The sequence below is a fragment of the Mandrillus leucophaeus genome, unplaced genomic scaffold (genome assembly GCF_000951045.1).
Source record: "Mandrillus leucophaeus isolate KB7577 unplaced genomic scaffold, Mleu.le_1.0 Scaffold9, whole genome shotgun sequence".
NCBI classification, from domain to species: domain Eukaryota; kingdom Metazoa; phylum Chordata; class Mammalia; order Primates; family Cercopithecidae; genus Mandrillus; species Mandrillus leucophaeus.
Window position 1 is genome coordinate 3,432,313 of NW_012109807.1, and position 19,238 is coordinate 3,451,550.

The 19,238-nt window shown below is 36.3% G+C and overlaps 1 protein-coding gene across 2 annotated transcripts in view; it reads right to left on the bottom strand.

Annotated features, from left to right (window-relative positions):
- Positions 1–14,863: 14,863 nt before the first annotated feature.
- Positions 14,864–19,238, bottom strand: part of IL18R1 (interleukin 18 receptor 1) — a 49,987-nt gene continuing 45,612 nt past the window's right edge. For both annotated transcript variants that reach the window (XM_011969577.1, XM_011969578.1), the window contains 2 exons: positions 17,483–17,641; positions 14,864–15,599 (listed from right to left, as the gene is read on the bottom strand). In XM_011969577.1, coding sequence (XP_011824967.1) covers positions 15,244–15,599; positions 17,483–17,641 — 515 coding nt within the window. In that variant the 3' untranslated portion in view covers positions 14,864–15,243. The remainder of the gene's footprint in view (positions 15,600–17,482; positions 17,642–19,238) is intronic.

The following is a 19,238-nucleotide window of genomic DNA, read 5'->3' on the forward strand; positions in this document are numbered from 1 at the left end:
GAAATGGATGGTCACACAGAGGAAAATCAAATAAACTACCTCTTTCCTAGGAAATGCTCTGAAGAAGCAGCATCTAAAACTCTTCTCTGACCAACCTCCTTGACGAGATAAAGTTTGTGGTTGGGTTTAGTTGAAAGAGTGAGTAAGCTGGTTTCCTTTACAGGAATTTCCTGTGAAGAATATTAACTCTCAACTCAATTTCTCAACTGTGGGTTTTGTTTTTCTTCTTGTAAAACCAACCTCCAAAAGTGTGACCTTTGAGATTAACACTAAAGCCTATTTTGTGATTAACTTTCTAATTTTGAAAAAGAAAAATTACCTCTCCAACACCAATTTTATAAAGAAATAATTTATTGATACACAAAGGAAAATACATTTAATGTCTAAATTTCTGGGGTTTTTTTGTTCCTATTGAAAGACAGTTTCAGAATATAACATATAATTGAAAACTCCATTGTTCCTTTGCTACAGCAACTGAAACCATTCAATACTTCAAACACTCTGAGACCACAATAGTCATAACGAGTTTTGTCTAGAAACCATCTTGGTTAAGTCTAGATAACATCCTCCGTCAAGAGTCCAGTATTCTAATAAAGGTAAGGCTGGCACAGCTGAGCACATCAAAGCTCCAGGCTGCTTCTACATATATATATAGAGAGAGAGTAACATGAAATACAAATGAAAACTAAATTTACTTTGGCGTGAAAGCAAAATAAGTGTTTACCTGAGGTGAGGGTAGGAGGATACAAGAAGAATTAGTAACTGTAGACAGAAAGAAGCCCCCAAAAGGTATCTACTACTGGTCATGAGTCTACCTAGGATTCCGAGAGGATGAGGGTTTGTGCCACACCTATTCCAAGAGTGGTAACAAGGAGCAGTGAAACAGACACTCCAGGTACGTGATGCTTCAGGCTTACAATGTCATGTGGGAACAGGCCCAGTAATAAGAACAAGGGCAGGAGACCTGGGAAGTTTTGGAGAAATGAGGTTGAACGAATCAAAAAGGCTAATAATAAGGTGTTGTTTTTGGTAAGTGTTCAATAACCATTGAATGGAACTATATTCAAGTGAATGGGGGTTTGGAAGCTGTCCTTGTGAAGTTTCAGAGATCTTGATGCAGACCTCGAAACTGCATCTAAAGTTATTGCATTAGGCCATGCTTGCATTGCCATAAAGAAATACCCAAGACTGGGTAATTTCTAAGAAAAGTGGTTTAATTGGCTCATGGTTCCACAGGCCGTACAGAAAGCAGAGTGGCATCTGTTCCTGGGGAAGCCTTAGGAAGCTTTCAATCTTGGCAGAAGGCAAAGAGAGAGCAGTCACATCACATGGTGAAAGCAAGTGCAAGACAGGGGTGGATGCAACCCACTTTTAAACTACCAGATCTCACTCACTGTCGTGTGGACAGCACCAAGGGGATGGTGCTAAACCATCATAAGAAACCTGACCCCAGTGATCAGATCACCTCCCACCATGCCCTACCTCCAGCGTCGGAAATTACAATCCAATGTGAGATTTGTGCAGGAACTAATATACAAACTATTTCAGTTATTTAGTTGTCTCCTAAAGTGAATTTGATCACTTTAATAGTTTGAACAGGGCTTACAGGAAATGGAAAGTCTAGCTGTAGACATTGTGGAGCTAGTCTCCAAGCTGCCATCAATTCTTCCACCACCTCCTCACAAAGCCATTTACTTCCATGTGCATTTTGTTTCTCACATCAACAGATAAAATGTAGTTTCTCTGTCCTTGAATGTAGGCTGACTTTGTGATTTGCTGTTGATGAAAAGAACACAGTGGAAGTGACACTGTTGCCAGTTGCAGACCGGTTCTTAAAAGATCTTCAGCTTCCAATTCCTCTTTTGGGAGCCAGACACCAGGTAACAAGCCCAAATATCCTGAGATCACCTTACTGTAAAGAAGTCTAAGCTAGGCTGTGAGAACAGGAGAGAAAGAGATGCTTGGCCAGGCCCCAGATGTTCTAACCAACCCAGCTTCAAGCATGTGAGTGAACAGCTGCAGCAGATGTGACATAGAGAAGAACAGCTCAGCTGAGCCCAACCCAGGTTGCAGCATTGTGAAAAATAATACATTGTTAAGTTTAAGTCACTATGTTATGTTTAGGTCACTAAATTTTGGGGTAGTTTGTTAGACAGCAATAGATGATGGAAAAATATGTTATCCTGTTACTGTTGGCCAAATGAATTCTATTTCATTTGAGATAAATTCCTGGATGAAATGCAAATGAGTCCATTTGGTGAATTTATGTTTCAAATCATGTTGTGCGTACCTATTATTTTCTCAGAAATATGGTTCAAGGAGAAATAAAACACTTTTTTGACTTCCAACGATTCATATTTTTGAGAGAGAAATAATTATAGTGCGTAGTCGTGAATCTAATCCAAGAAACATATACTGTCCGTCTTCTACCTGCAAGATCTTTTGCTGGTTGACCTAAAAACGTGCTGAGTCATAATTAATATAAGTAAATACTTTATTTGGGCAGCGTTTGAGGATCACATTGTGGGACCATAGATTCAAGTTCTTCTGAATATATACTCTGATTAGCAGCAGTTGTATGTAGATTTTTATAAGAAAATAGGAGGCAGTTTCTAAGTTGTTTAGCAAGAATTACATTAAAATAACGTAAGCTATTGATTGGCTATCCATGGTATCTGTCTCACAATGTTCCAGAACCTGAAGATAACGAGTGAGGTAGCTAGTCAGAAACAAAATGACTTTAAACAATTGCCCTAGGCATGAGTGCAGTTGGGGGTGGGAGGTGGGGAGCATGGCTGAAGTCACATACTCATATCTCTCTGGGCCTAATAAAGTTTGCATACCTCAGAGAGCTCACACTACTCTGAGCTATTTTTCTTCTCTCTTTTCTCCCCTCTTTGATCAAAAATCTTCCCGTGGAAGCATTGTTGATCAAACTCTGCTTAGGTTAGAATAATAGGCATCCTTCATCCCTTGGCTTCCCAAGGAAGGCTCATTCCTAGATAGATCCCAGTCAAGTCACTGATTTGTATAACTTCCATTGCTTGTTGAATTATCTCTAGTTTTTGAAGCTGTATGCTTTTGTTTTTCTTGGAAGAAATAAAGATATGAGAGATACGTGGTGAAAACTATTTCACTGGGGATTCAATCCAAATTTTAGGAAAATAATAAAAACTCAAAAACAATTAATGGTCAGGGTTGCGATCTAATAACACGTATGCTACAGTCTTCCTTGGAAACATAATTTTTCTCTCTCCAGCTTGCCATTTCTACCAAAGATAGAAGTAGTGTTTATCCCAGAACTGCATTATGTTAACCTTCAAGGCTTAACAGTTGAGTTGAGGGAGCAGAACCTCTAAAGATTGTGCCACTGAACTCTAGCCTGAGTGACAGAGCAAGACTCTGTTTCAAAAATAAAAAAAAAAAAGATGAGTTGAGGGAGCAGAACCTCTAAAGGTCACTTCTTATGTGGTAATGCTAGACAAAGATATGCACAGCAGACCGCAGGACAGGAGCTCTTAGCCAACCTGAGGACTGAAGGATGGCTTCTCGAGAGAATTCACTGAATTTTCATTATTTTTTTTTTTAAACCTTAGGTATAGATGGTGAAGGCGATGAGCTCTAATATTTTCGTACTTTTCCCTAGACTTTCAATCCTCTGTCCCCACCGCCTGCTGCTCAACTCTCCCCTTGGGACATAGTTTCTCTAACAGCTCACTTACATGGTGGTTGTTTTCCCGCCCTGACTCCAGGTACCATTGGTTTCCAACCATTGCACCGCCCTCCTCCCTAAGAACCCCCAGCTTCAAATATCATGTCCTCGGGCTATCCCTCCCAGTATCCCTCCTTGCTGCAGTCATCCACAAAGCCCTGGGTCACTCTGCTTTATTCCCTGAAGAGTTTAGTTCTGGGTTAACTCTTACTCTTGCCAGAACTCTTCCTGTTTTGATTCTTGGTATTAGTATTGATATAGATGATCCGTTTAACGTCCCTTCTCTCAGTTCTTTGACTTCCTCTCCTCCAAAGCTCTTGTATTCCATCCTTACGTCACTATTTATTCCTGTAATCATAACCTAGACTTGTCATTGCTAATAATTGCTATGCCTCCATATTCCCAACTGAAAGCATCCTACTCCCTTGGCAATTACCTCGTATCATCCAACTTACTTTCCAAAATACTCAAATTCCAACATTCATTTCGTCACAAAAGAACCTTACATCGATCCTAACAAATTTTCAATGATCCCCTTCACGCTTGCATTTTCCAAATTAAATTCTATTGTTATTCATTATCAGTCCGTGAATAGTACAAAAAACAATTATTTGTATTCATTTAGTTAAATTTCTTTATGTCGTTCATTAATATGTTTTTAAATTCTCCACTAGAAATACATTTCTAGTGGACAATTAATGCATTCTCACATTAATGCATTTTCAATGCATTCAACATATTAGGAAATCTCCTTCCTAAAGACCATCTGCCTAGAACTTGCTCTTCTGCTTAAATATGGCAAATGCACAATTTCCAGCATTGGGTTTCCATTTATCATCAGTCTGGAGATCTGGAGATGCCTTCCACCATTTTCCTTAGCTGGATTCTGTTTCTCTAAAGCACAAAGTACTATATGTTCTCTTTATGGAGGACCACTTCTTCCAGGAGATCTCAGACAAAGTGACATGGCAGGAAATATCTTGAGGCCTTACATGTCTGAAAATATCTATTTTATCCTCATAGTTGAATAATTGTTTGACTCAGTAGAGAAATTTAGGAGATAATGCCATTGTCTCCCAAATGTTAAGGCATTTCTGTCTCCATTTTGCTGAGTAATTAATTGGTGGGCCCTTTCAATCTGGAACTTCATATCATTCTATTTTCAGATACTTTCTTATTTCCACAAATATTATTTTTGTTTTTTATTCTCATTTTAAAGAGTGTCTGTTTATTGTCATTTTATAGATATTCTATTACTTTAATTTAGACTAATTTGCAAATTCTTCTTTTTTTTTTCTATTTTTATTTATTTAGCTCCTTGTTTTACATTCTGGGTAACACTTCATCATTTTCCAACCCTAATATTGTCTTTTCCACTTTAGTTAATTCATTTTTAATTTCCAAGTTATTTTTATTATGCTCTGAAGTAATATATTTTCTTGTCTCTCTGAAAATATTAAAGTTTGTTCTTTAAATATGGTTTTCCTTTGGCTTATCTCCATTTCCTCCAAGTTCCGTTTTGTTATTTGTTAATCTTGGCCTTTCATAGTAAAGAATTTTCTTAAATATGTAAGGATTTTTAACTGTCTACTAATATTTAATAATGACAAAGATTTTGCACACATACACACAACTGCAGACCAATCTTGCTTAGAAGCATATACACAAAGTCCTAAATAAAATACTATCACACAAAATACATATTTTTAAAATTCATTAGTATGAAGTGGTGTTTATCCCAGAACTGCAAAGTTGGTTTGATATTATGAAAACATTAACATTCTCTATGGAAAAAAACTATATGATCACCTCCAAAGTTGCAGAAAATTTGAACAAAAATAAACATTCATTTATGTTTTTTTTTAAAAAAACACTAAACATGTTGTTTAGTTTCCATGTGTTTGTAAAGTTTTTGAAAATTCTCTTATATTGATTTCTAGTTTTATACCATTGTACTCAGAAAAGATATTTGAAATGATTTTAATTTTCTTAAATTTTGTAAGACTTGTTTTGTGACTTACTGTATGATCTATCCTAGAGAATGTTCCATGTGCAGTTGAGAAGAATCTATATTCTGCAGCTGTTGAGTGGAATGTTCTGGAAATGTCTGTTACATCTATTTAGTCAGACTAAGAAAAAAAGCAGAGAAAACTAGAATAAATAAAATTAGAGACAAAAAAGGAAATGCCACAACCGATACCACAGAAATATAAAGGATCCTAAAAGGCTATTGTGAACAATTATACGCCAACAAATTGGATAAACTAGAAAAAATGGACACATTTCTGGACACATATAACCTACCATGAAGAAACAGAAAACCCAAAGAGATCAGTAACAAATAATAATATTAAATCAGTAAAAAGTCTTCCATCAAAGAAAAGCCCAGGAACTGATAGCTTCATTACTGAATTCTATGAAACATTTAAAGAATAACTAACACCAATTCCACTAAAACTGTTCTTTAAAAATTGAAGAGAAGGGAATACATTCAAACTCATTCTACAAGGCAAGCATTACCTTTATACCAAAATCAGACAAGGACACAATGAAAAAGGAAAACTACAGCCAATATTCCTGATATAATAAATGCAAAAATCCTCAACAAAATACTAGCAATCTGAGTTCAACAGCACATTAAAAAGATTTTTCACCATCATCAAGTGGGATTTAATCCAGGAATGTGAGGATGTTTCAACATATGCAAATCAATAAACATGATGTATCACATTGACAGAATGAAGGACAGAAACTGTATGATCATTCCAATAGATGCTGAAAAAGCATTTGACAAAATTTAACATTCCTTCATAGTAAAGCTCTCAACAAATTGGGAACAGAAAGTGTAGGTATGTCAATGCAATAAAAGCCATATATAAAACCCACATCAATGCAATAAAAACCATATATAAAAACCCACAACTAATATCATACTAGATGGGAAAAAATTGAAAACTTTTCCTCTAAGATCTGGAATGAGATAAGGATGTCCACTTTCACCACTTCTATGCAATATAGTACTGGAAGTCCTAGCCAGTGTAAACAAGCAAGAGAAATAAGTAAAAGGCATGAAAACTCAAAAGGAAGAAATGAAATTATCCCTGTTTCTAGACTGTGTGATAATGTGTATAGAAAACCCCAAAGAATCCACTAAAACATGGTGAGAACTAATCAATTCAGTAGAGTTGCAGGACATGAAATCAACATACAAAAATCAGTAACATTTTTATATCCAAATAGCAAACTGTCTGATAAAGGAACCAAGAAAACAATCCCATTTACAACAGCTACAAAAGAAATAAAATTCTTAGCAATAATTTAGCCAAGCAGGTGAAAAATCTCCACACTTAAAACTATAAAACATTGATTTAAAAAATTGAAGACCACAAAAAATATTGGAAAGGTGTTCCATGTTCATGGATTAGAATTAATACTGGTAAAGTGGAGAAAATATCTGAATAGCTATGTCTCAAAAGAAGACATACAAATGGTCAACAGACATATAAAAAAAAATGTTCAATATCACTAATTATTAGGAAAATGCAGGTCAAAACTCAAAGAGATATAAACTCACCTCAATTCAAATGGCATATTGTCAAAGAGATAAAAAAAAAAACAAATGCTGGTACAAAAGTGGAGAAAGGGAAACTCTTATTTACTATTGGTAGGAATGTAAATTAATACAGCCATTATGGAAAGCAGTATTAAGATTCCTCAAATAATTGAAAAATAGAACTACCGTATAATTTAGCAATCCCACTGCTGAGTATATATCCCCCCAGTGAAATGAAATCAGTGTGTTAAACAGATATCTGCACTTTCATGTTTATTGCAACAGTATTTGCAACGGCCAAGATATGGAATCAATCTAAGTGTCCATCAGTGAACGAATGCATAAAGTAAATGAAGTATGTATACACAATAAAATATTATTTATCCAATTAACAAAAAGAAATCCTGTCATTTGCCACATGTATAAACCTGGAGGACATTATGTTAAGTGAAATAAGCCAGGCACAGAAAGATGAATACCACATTAACTCAGTCATACATGGAATCTAAAGAAGTTGATCACATAGAAGTAGAGAGTTAGGATAGTGGTTACCACAGGCTGGGAAGCAGAGGGATAGGGAGAAATTGGTTAATAGATACAAAAGTACAGTTAGGAGGGGTAAATTTTGGGGTTCCATTGCACATAGGATGACTATGGTTAACATGATGGTATTATATATTTTAAAATAGCTAGAACAGAGGGTTTTAAATGTCCTGATCACAAAGACATGATAAATGTATGATGTGATGGATATGCCAAATACCCTGATTTCAGTTTTAATAATGTATACATGTATCAAAATATCACAGTGTACCCCATAAATATGTACAATTATTATGTCTCAATTTAAAACACATTGACCAATGGAACGGAATAGATGGTCCAGAACTAGGTCTAATAGGATATGGAAATTGAATAGATATTAAATGAGTATCTTATATTAGTGGGTAAAAAATGACCATTTTAAGAGGTGATGTTGTGATAAATACACAGACATATGAAAACAATGCAATGGATCAATTTCTCATACTAAACACCATAATAAATTCCAAATGGATTGAAGATTTAAAGTGAAAAATGAGTCCATATCAGTATTGAAAGAATGGATTAATTCTTTTAAAATCTGGGAATGAATAAATACCGAAAGCAAAAAACAACAAACAAACAAACAAACAAACAAAAAAAAAACTGGAAGGCAATTGCAATTTACATCATAAAGTCTTAATGTGTCTAACATGTAAAAACCTTCCCACAATGGCAATGAAAGAGATCAAAATCTCTATAGAGAAATGGGCCAAAGCTGAGGGACAAGCACTCCTAGATATTGATGGTAAGAATACAAAATATTACAACCTCTAAAAGATGAATTGGGCAATATAGAGCAAAATTACATATGTATTACCCTTTGACCTAGCAATCCTATATCTAATATCCCAAAAATATTCTAGGGAAAAAGCACGAAATACGCATGCATAAGTCTTTGTAACATAAATTGTAAGAGCAGAAGACTGGAAATATTTGGGACTGGTTGAATAAACCATGGTACAGCCACACAATGGTATACCATGTATCTGTATAAAAAAGTATTTCTCAGAAATAGTTCCATGTACAATTATGGCGTGATCTGTAGAATATATTATCAAGTGGTAAAATCAAGAGGAGACATTTGTATATAATATCTGCCATTTATCTGTAAGAGGTGACAAGAAAAAAATGCATGAATATTTACTTACATAAAAATATAGAAGGATAAACCAATATCATTTTGAAAAACGCTTTTGCCCTATTATAAAACGAAATAAAATTTTAAAAATCAATTCCTAAAAATCAAAACAAAACAAATAAACATGTTTAACTGACAAAAACACAATAAGAGGAATAATTTCAAATAACTTTAGAATACAATGACGACTATATTATAGTGAAATAGTCTCAAGGGATAAAATGGTTCAAAAATGTTTTCAACTGTTTTTAGGAAACAAAATATTAATGGATGTGTTGGTATTATAATTCTTTGAAATATATGCATATTGGATGTATGTACACTGTGGGATAAAGCAAATTAACAATTATGTTGATGCCACTGGGAACTGGAATTTTCTGCATGGCAGTGTTTCCAATGTAAAATTGATGAGGCTAAGTAAAACCTGTGGTCCTAAATTTAAATTGGACTTTTCAGTATTAATTTAGAATTCATTTAATGGATGTATATGTATTTCCTTGTTATATCTACTTAGAAAGCCTAGAAACATTGAGTTAAGAGTGTGCAACTGTTAGCCCCAAATTGTGGTCTCTAAAAACAATTTCTCACTGAAAGGAACCATGGCTCCTTAGAGAAATGGCTTTGTCTGGGACTAAGAACGGAACAAGTGTGGAACACCATCCCATATCAGAAAATCACAACAACAAAATTAGGAAATGATCATACTACAGTAGAGTCAAAAGAACTTAGGAATCAACTTGAAGATGGCCAAAGACAGACAATTTTAGTGTTAGAAAATGATTGTTAATTTTGTTAAATGTTGGCAATTGTGATTTTGAAGATAAGCATCTATTTACTGGAGATGCACGCACAAGTATTCAAGAGTAATGTAATCACGATGCAAGAAACCTATAACAAAAATGTCCAGTATGAAAAAAAGATAGGGATAAATTAAATATGGGAAAATGTTAACAGTCTTTGAGTGTGGATTGTAGATATATGAATATTTGTTGCATATTTCCTTCTACTTCGTATGTTTCAAATGTTTAATAATAAACATTTTAAAATGTAACGTTAAAGCAGCCAAGTGCTCTCTTTGTGCCTCTTCACTTAATATAAGCTTGAATTCTCTCTTGGCCATACTTTTTCTAAGTTTCACAATTTGAGTGTAATAATATGGTAACACTGAAAATCAAGAGAAACAACTTGAAAAGTCAGTAACTGGTTTGCAACTCACTGCAGAAAACAAATGCAACTTTAACATCACACCTCGCTTTTGATTTTTAAAAAAATCAACTTGGTTATCACCATTACTCATCAGGCTTAGCTCAAGTGACTCTGGTAATTTCAAAAATACATGACTAAAGAATGAAAATGTAAGGGTATTGGCTATTTTCTACCTTGGTTTGTGAGTTTCTAAAGATGAATTTTTAAAAGTGGTTTGATTCAAAAATATCATTATAGAAAGTGTGTGATCTACTTACATGCTTACTTCCAAGAGGACAGCCCTCAAATAAATGCTTAATTTCGTGTATATTTGTTAAAAAGTGCCAGTTATGGGTCATATCTTAGTAAAACCTTCATTCATCTTTTAACTTCATTCTGTACACAGTGCACATGATCATTGAATAGAAATAAACAAAGTAACAGAATCTTGAAAGTTTTAAAGTTAATTCTTGTGCTACACATATTTCTAAAGAGCCACTTGTCCATTCATTCATTTTCACAGGCTGTTTGAGATAATTATTCTAAAGTCAATTTCATTATAGAGGGCATTGTTTCTAAGGCATGTTTTGGAGTTTATATTTGTCTATATTAAGTCTGGTTGCAAGTGGTATAAAACCCAGTATAAGTGGCCTTAGTCTATTTCTTTCCAAGGTCACCCTATGACCAAGATGGCTTCTACTCAGGCCCATGTGCAAGTAACCACAGCCAAATGGTCTTCTAGAGAAAACTCTAAGTCTAAGGCACTGACTTACTGACCTCTGTGCTCTGCTATTGTCTCATCTCTCATCTTAATAGTGTTCACTTGGAGAACATCTAAAGCAAAAGGCTTGGATCAGAAGGTGGAACCCGCAGTGCCATTTCTGCTGATGTTTGAACGGCAGTGCCCAGCCTCACCTCCTGCTAAGACTACTACTCAAAGCTGTTGCTCCTGGCGTTTGCAGTTAGGTGCACAGAAGCAACTGGCCTTCTCAACCAACAATTCCACATTAGAGAGCTTTTAGTCAACTTAGACTTCAGCCTGTCCGGTTCTGGAGCTGGCAGCTGCAGCAAGAGCTTCCTGGTTGCATAGATTTCTTTCTGGTTGTGGCAAGATCAACAGCTCTATTTGGCAGCCCAGGTTTTTTGTATGACTTTGGAAGACATTCCTGGAAGAGGAGCCTAGAGTCCGTTTCTTCATCTCTCTAAATAATTCTGTAATGATTTCTGTTTAAACTGGCTAGAGAAAATTATATTCATTGTATCTAAACCATGACCTCCTGAGAGGTATTCTGTTTTGTTAAGTAAAATATTACGTAAGGCCTCAACATACAACATGGATAAAAGCAGTGTGGCTCTAGTTGTGGTATGTGGAGGGTGTGGGAGCAGTGAGGTGAAGGGGAAGATCCAGGAGCCCAGCTCCCATGTTCCCCAATTTTCCATTCTACCATCTAGGATGGTCCCTGGGTCACAACCCCAAGACTCCCAAGCCACTATTTGAAAGTCAGTTAACATGTTCACTATTAATGATCAAGCACACACATCAAATTGTAGCAATCATGTAAATGAGGTATGGCATTCTCCGGGTGTGTCTGTGCACCCGTGAGTTATATGCTAGAAGGAGATAAACATTTTCAAAAGCCTCACACAGAAATCTAGGTGTTGGTCTTAAGCTCCCAGCCTGGACTGTGATCACTATCAGCATGGCATGCAGGTGGGGCTGGAAGGCCCTGAGGCCTGCCCATGAGTTTCCTGTTAGGTCTGTGGCTTGGTCACTCTTTGAAGATTGTATTGCTTACGGTCGCACTGCTCAGAGCAGCGTCTGCTCAGACAGATGGCTTCTGCTAACCCTGGGTCCTCTCCCTCACAGCTGAACTTCAGACCAAGGTGACAGGTTAATTCCTCTGAGCATTTCCAGCTATGATTCACCTTGGTTTGAGGAAATGATTTTGCTAATGTCCTCTCTTTGGACAACTGCCTCCTTTCTGCGCCTCGCTGAGAGCCCCAGCAAACCCAACTGGCCTGTCATTTGCCTCAACACAGGCCGGGCTCCTAGTAGATGCCGGGGGTTCCAACTCTCTGTATCTCAGCAGAGGCCGCAGTGGGCGGATGTCCTCCATCGCCTGTGCTCTTTCACTCTGCACTGAACTTGAATGCCTATTTTTTAATGGCTTATAAGGAATCCTGAACATCCCTCTCACTCTCTTTTCCTCCTCAGAGCCAGTCCTAGGCAGCCTGCTTCTTCTCTGCAGGCCCCTGCCCTAGGCCCGCTTAGTTTAAATTGTTGGCCCCAGAAAAGTGCCTGCAGCCTCCTAGATGCTCATCTCTAAGAGGAAGCCGTACGCCGTCCTGTGCCAACCTGGTCAGGCCGCTCGTGTGCGACTGTGGCCAAGTCCCTGGAGTTACCATGCCTCAAGTTTCTGGGTTTGGAATATGTGGGGCCTAAGGCTTCTCTCTGCTTTGAGAGGATACAGCTCTAATGAGTAAATCCTAGGACATGACAGACATGTAGGAGGTGCTTCTTCACATGCCCTAGAGAGGTAGTTGTGCTGATTCTCTGAAATAGATTTCACAGTTTAAGGGCATCTGAACCATGGAAAAGAAAGCTGTTTTATTCCTGAAAAGTTATTTGTTGGTCCTGGTTGGGGATGTTTAAACCAGAATTTTAAAATATGCCCATTAATTATCTGACATGTGAAGACCCTGTGTTTAGTATTGAGTGGCTTGTGAGAAACAGAAGGGAATCATTTTGCTCCCGGATGGAAGGTGCAAGGCAATTTGACATTTAAAAAGAGAGAGGTGCACGAGTACCTTTTGAATGGCCCATATTCTATTTAAACAGGTAGCAGTCCACATTGAGAACGAGGAATTGGAATCTTAAAGTAAGTGAAAAAGACATCATGACATTTCAAAAATAAAGGCATTAGACTAATGGTTCATTAATGTATTTCAACGTATTTTATGCATTTTAAAGCACACATCTAATGTATACATTTAACACATTTAACTTGAAATGCATTTAATACAAAATCTATTTCAAGTATTTTAAAGCGAGTATAATAAAAGAGAAAAGCAAAATCATTCTATGTATCAGAGACTATGCAATAGCAATGAAATCTATTTTGATTATATATGTTCACTAATATGTTTTCACACATAAAATATGAGCTATTAAATTATTTTACCCTTTCTAGCCATCCAGTTGGTGCACAAAATTGTAAGCACTACAAACATGAAATCACATTCTTACACAATCTCACTCTCCTTTGGTTTTCAGTAGTATCTGCTACATCTGTTTGAAACAGTCTCTGCTTTAAAGTTTTGTAGAACATTCATGTTGCTCCCATGTGTTCTCATCAGCCTTCCAAACTCCCGGTTTCAGTGACTTGGTGATTTTCTTGAATAGCTATTACTTTTGAGATCATCAAGAAGGCTCCCAGTGCTGGGGTCCCTTTAGGGAGTAAGACATGCGTCTTCCAACATCAAAAGAGGCAGATGTTCAATGGAGAGATATCTTTTCTCTGGATAAGCTTCTCCAGTATGCTTCTCTATGTGTGCAAACCTCCTCAAATCAAAGCTGCCTTCCTCCCTAGGTCTGCTTCCCTTCCCTGCTCTGTAGCTTCCATTAGTCCACCGCTAAATAATTGATCTAAGTAATCATTACTAATGATAATAAAAATAGTCATGGCAACACTGAGAGAGTGCTGAGTTTGGGCCAGGAACCACTGCAAGTTCTTTACTTATATTTATTCACTTAGTTACCCCTGGGAGGTAGGTACAATTATTATAAATTCTAATTTCACAGATGAAGAAACTGAGGCACTGAGAGGTTGGATGAGGTTCCAGAGGCCACAGAAGTAAGTAGCAAACTCAGAACTGGAGCTCAGAATGGGCTGCACAACCCATCTCTTAACTGCCACACCATGCTGCCTTCATGCTAAGGCATTTTTAATATGTAATTTTTAAAAACCAAGCAAGTAACTATCAGTTTTTTTGCTATTCAATGGCTAATGCAACCTGGCAAACATTTTGATACAAACATTCACACAAAATCAACCAATGTTTTCTGTTCTTGTGATAGTTTGCTAAGAATGATGGTTTCCAGCTGCATCCATGTCCCTACAAAGGACACAAACTCATCCTTTTTATGGCTGCATAGTATTCCATGAAGATAAGAATTATTAAAGATGCTTTGTCAGAATCAATGTAAGCCAGGAGACATTGGAAGAACATTTTTAAAGTACTGAATGAAAAATATGTGCCAACCTGAAATTCTATGTCCAGTTAAAATGTTTTTCAAAATAAAGGTTAATAAAGGCTTGTTTCCACACACACACACAAAAAAAAATCAACCAATGTTTCAAACCATCAAAAGTGAAAGGCCCAGATAATTAACTAAATTAGAATTTGTGTGTCTTGTGAAAGATAAAAATCTATTCTGGGGTCCTTTTAAGAAGTTCCCATAAATAGATCCACATGAGCTTTCGAGAACCGTTGGCTGCAACTGTGGCCGTGATAAATTAAATACATCCTGAGGCTGAGGCCCTGCAGGCTCTGAAGGCAGCCCTGCCAGCCCCTCCTCCCACATCCCATGCACAACCCGATCCATGATGTTAGGGAGTGAAAGCAGCATTTCAGTTACTCCTCACCCACTGTTGCCTAGAAAATGCCTCTTCATGAACTTAAAATCCCCTCATTCAAATTAAGTACTGGCATTAAAACTCTTCAAGATGTGCCCTTTTTGTAGGGCACAGGTTATTTTGCATCACGCCCCGCTTCACACTTGCTGAATATGGGATTGAGTAAGAGCAGCTGCATCCAGGTATGAAAGAGGGAGAAAAAGAAGAACTCCATTTCTTTTGAATTCCAGGTCTTCTGAGAGCACGTGACCACAGCCCACAGCACAATCTTTAGTTTTATTCCCACCAACCTAATGACTAGTTCATCTTCAAATTGTGAACAGGATTTTTACAGAGTTAAATATTTTGAGTCACAGCCTTTGTTATGAACAGGTTCATACGCTCAGTCCCCAGAGTATCTTGAGTTCTATTTGCCATTCAGTGTTTCTGAAGATTAAGACTCTGAAAGAACAGGCAAGACTTCCGATTCGTCTCTACCTGGCTTGGCTGTTTTTGCAGGCATTAAGTAAAGAAGATTCTTCCAGAACCTTGAGTTATAAGAAAGAGACTTATCGGCCTTCCATTTCAGAACTCTGTGAGATTTCAAAAGCTTTAGTGATTGGGGCAAGAATGTGAAGTCAGTAACAGGTGTAAATTCAATTAAGATTATTTTAATTTTTCTTTCCACCAATGCTTCATGAAGTCCACTTTCAAGTTCATACCTGACCTCATTAGACATATAACTTTTACTTAGGACAATGATTAGTCTTCGGCTTTTCTCTATCAGTGAGTGGACTTCATCAACAACAGCTGAAAAATGCAAGATAACCCATATTAATTTAAGATAACTGAAAGGGGAAACATGAGATAAAAGTCATTTTGCACAGTCCTATTTTATATGAACTCCTAACCTCACTAATAAGTTTTTCTTTAAGACAAACCATTTGTTCTCAATTTTATATGCTTATTAAAAACTTTCTAGGTAACAATAATAATGAATATCTACTTAGCACTTATTCTGTACCATACCTTATTTTAAATGATTTTTTGGTATATTAACTAATGTAATCTACAGAGAAGATATTGTTATCACCGCCATTTAATGGACAAGGAAGCCAGAGCACAGAGTGGTTAAGTAACCTGCTCAGAGTCACACAGCTAATAAGTGGCAGACTCAGAATCTGAACCTAAGTGGAATATATTTCATATTATACTATCCTGCTTCTCCTCAAGCATAAAAGAGCATGCTAAAATCAGAATTTAAAGATTAAAAGACAAAAAGGCACAACAAAACAAAACCATCCATTATTTTAGACCAGGGGTTGGCAAACTTTTTCTGCAAAGGGCTAGGTAGTAAACACGTTAGGCTTTGCAGGTCATGCTGTCTTTGTCACAACTACTCAATTCTGTTGTCACTCAAATGCAGACTCAGGTAACAGGTAAACCAATGTGTGTGGCTGTGTTTCAATAAGCGTTGCAGGTGTGATGGAACCTGTGGCTGGTAAATTGTCAACCCTTGTTCTAGATCTCTCACTGTTCTCAAATAGAGGTTTAACCAAACCTAATTACAACTGAATATTTGATCATTATTTTTATTTATGAATTAAGAATAAATCTATTTTCAAAAAAGACCTCTAGAAAATAACAAAAATATAGTAAAATAGATACATGGCCCAGAATAAATGCTTTCTAAGTAACAATATGCCGTCTTAGATGCAAAGAACTGTTACCCAAAAATACCACAATGTATGCATCTGATAATCTGGCATATTTTTTTGACAAGTTGTTTATTACTAAACAGTAGTGTAAGTTGGCAATATTTTCCTTTATAAATTGGAATATGGTTGGGGGGGAATGTAACTATTTCTTTCTCACTGCTACATCTTTGATGTCCAGTTCAGAACTTGGCACAGGAATAGTATCCAATAAATATTAGATTAATAAATTAATGATGGTAATAATAAAACATTTGTTGCTTTTTAAGCATCAGTATCCAGAATAATTTGACACCAGATTTTAAATGTTTGTTCTGGAAGACTTCAGAGAAAACCTAAAAATGTTACTCATTTAAAAAAAAATTTAACCGTAATTTGCTTCAATATATGCACTATGGCCATTTGTATTCCTATGTTAATAAAGAAAACATTGAATTTCATAGCTATGATCTGACGGGAATCACTGCTTTCCTTTTATTTTTTTTCCTTTACAGTTTTCACATTTTCTACTTAAATTTCGTTACCAATGTCAACACAATATAAATCGTGCATTTTCTAGTAATAATTAACCTGTGTTTATTTCTAGTAAGAGTTACTAGTGAGGATTAACTAGTCCACACATCACATGTGAAATTTGGAATTGCTACTGTGGTGCAGTCTCACCGTGGATCATTTCTAAATAAATGCTTCATGATAACGCCAGCTCTGGACCCGGTTCTGAAAAGGAAATGCCCTCTCCCTTTCCCCAACGTTTCAGAGAACCATGAAGCACAAAGAACACAACCCAAGAGAAGAGACTATTGGAAGCTCGGTAGTTTGTTTTCTCACTATCAATTGTTGACTCACCTGGTTATTTCTGGCTTAAAGGACCTTATTCATTTGTTTTTAAGGAAATGGGATAGCCATCTGGGAGCTAGCTCAATCCTTTTAAAAAAAGAAACTATCTCGAATATTTTTCTGTCTGGCATTCCGTCTTACCTCCTCCAGGCACTACATCCCTTTCAAATATGCATAACTTATACCCAAAATGTTTCTCCAACACCCTGGGCAAAATCTCCACAGCAAAGGTGTGCTCCTCTCCATTTTCAGGTCGGCATTCTTTTAAGTAAGACACAAAAGCATCATATGTTTTTCCATCTAGGAGGTAAGATTGACTCTTTTAATTCATGTGTAAATTAAATGTTGTTTAAGTACAAATTTAAGTAACTGTCATAAGTAATTAGTATAGATTCACTGAAAAAGAAAAATTACATATAAAGTTGTTTATATTTAAACCTCCCATGCTAACCAAGCAACCCATTAGTCAATGCATTTTTAAGCATCTACTTTAAGATCCCACTGCTTAACACCATAGAAGAATAGACAGACATATGAGCCATAGATGTGGGCATTAAAGGAACTTAAGTCTTTAAGTTCCTTAGAAGGCCAAGAGCCCAAAGGTGCCCTCATTCCAGGAGTGGAAAAAAAATCTCACCCTGGTTTACTCATATCACTTAATTCTACCACCATCACAATTTCTACGCTCAAAGAGACCCCCAAGAAGGTGAAGAGAGAAGCAGAGCAGTTTACACCAGAATGTGGGGAAAAACAATAGAGGAAAATGAAATAATATGCTATTGGAAAACATGCTATTATATTTTTAAATATTATAGAATATAGATGTCAAAAGGAAAACTTCTGATCTATTGATGATTTTCACTGATGATAACATCTGCTCCTATTTAATTTCTGACAATGGAGTAGTACTCAGATGGCTAACAGAACAAATTTAGGAGGAAATGCCTCCTAAATAACAAAGACCATGCTTCTAACTGGGTAATTAAAACATGATACCACTCTCTCTTCTAGCTTCATCCAATCTATTTTAAAAGCAAAGCAGGTGCATGCAACAACTTGGAAAAAGTTACAAACAACAGATTAGCAGAAGAAAAATAGCATAACAACAACAACAACAACAACAACAAAACTAACAAAACTCACAGACAAAATAACCTGGTCAGAGAATAAAGAGTGATCCTGATGGACATGCTTTCTGAAAGGAGGAAATTTTGAGTCGGGTCCTAAAAAATGCAATGGATTCTAATTGAGATCTGTAGAGAAAAAAGGAAAACAGTGGGGGAATGGTCTACCTTTATCCCATGACAATTGTTTTGATGGCAGACAGGTAAGATTTATGCATGGTATATTATTGGGGTTAATGAATTTGCTACTGAGTTAAATGCTACATATGATTGCATCCCTTATTAAAATCTAATAGGATAAAACCATTCTAGATCTATGTCTCTTATGGTGCCATCATTTATGCTCAACAGCCCAGCCTGACATCCTCCATAGCACTCATGGTCACCAATCAACACTTTCTGCTTCTGGCAAAAGATTCTTCAGTTCTACGTACAGCATTCTGTTCAGCAGTTTGGGTTAGAACCTATTGTTCATTTAAAGCAATTGCTTTGCAGAGTTGCATGCATTGAAAGAGGAAAAATGTTGGTAAAAATTTCAGGCTTACATAAATATCAAAGGTATGAAATGTTGGTAAAAATAAAAACCAGTTATTAATCAGTAAGTAGGTACCCCACATACTTTTCTTAAACTGCTATCAAATATAACTACCTACTAGTTAAGTAAGAGGTAGTGCTTCCACTAGGATTGTTACCGTGTCAGTGACAAAACAGACACCAATGTGTAAGACAATTAAATGAGCACACTTTTTTAAAAGGCATAATTTTCTTATGAT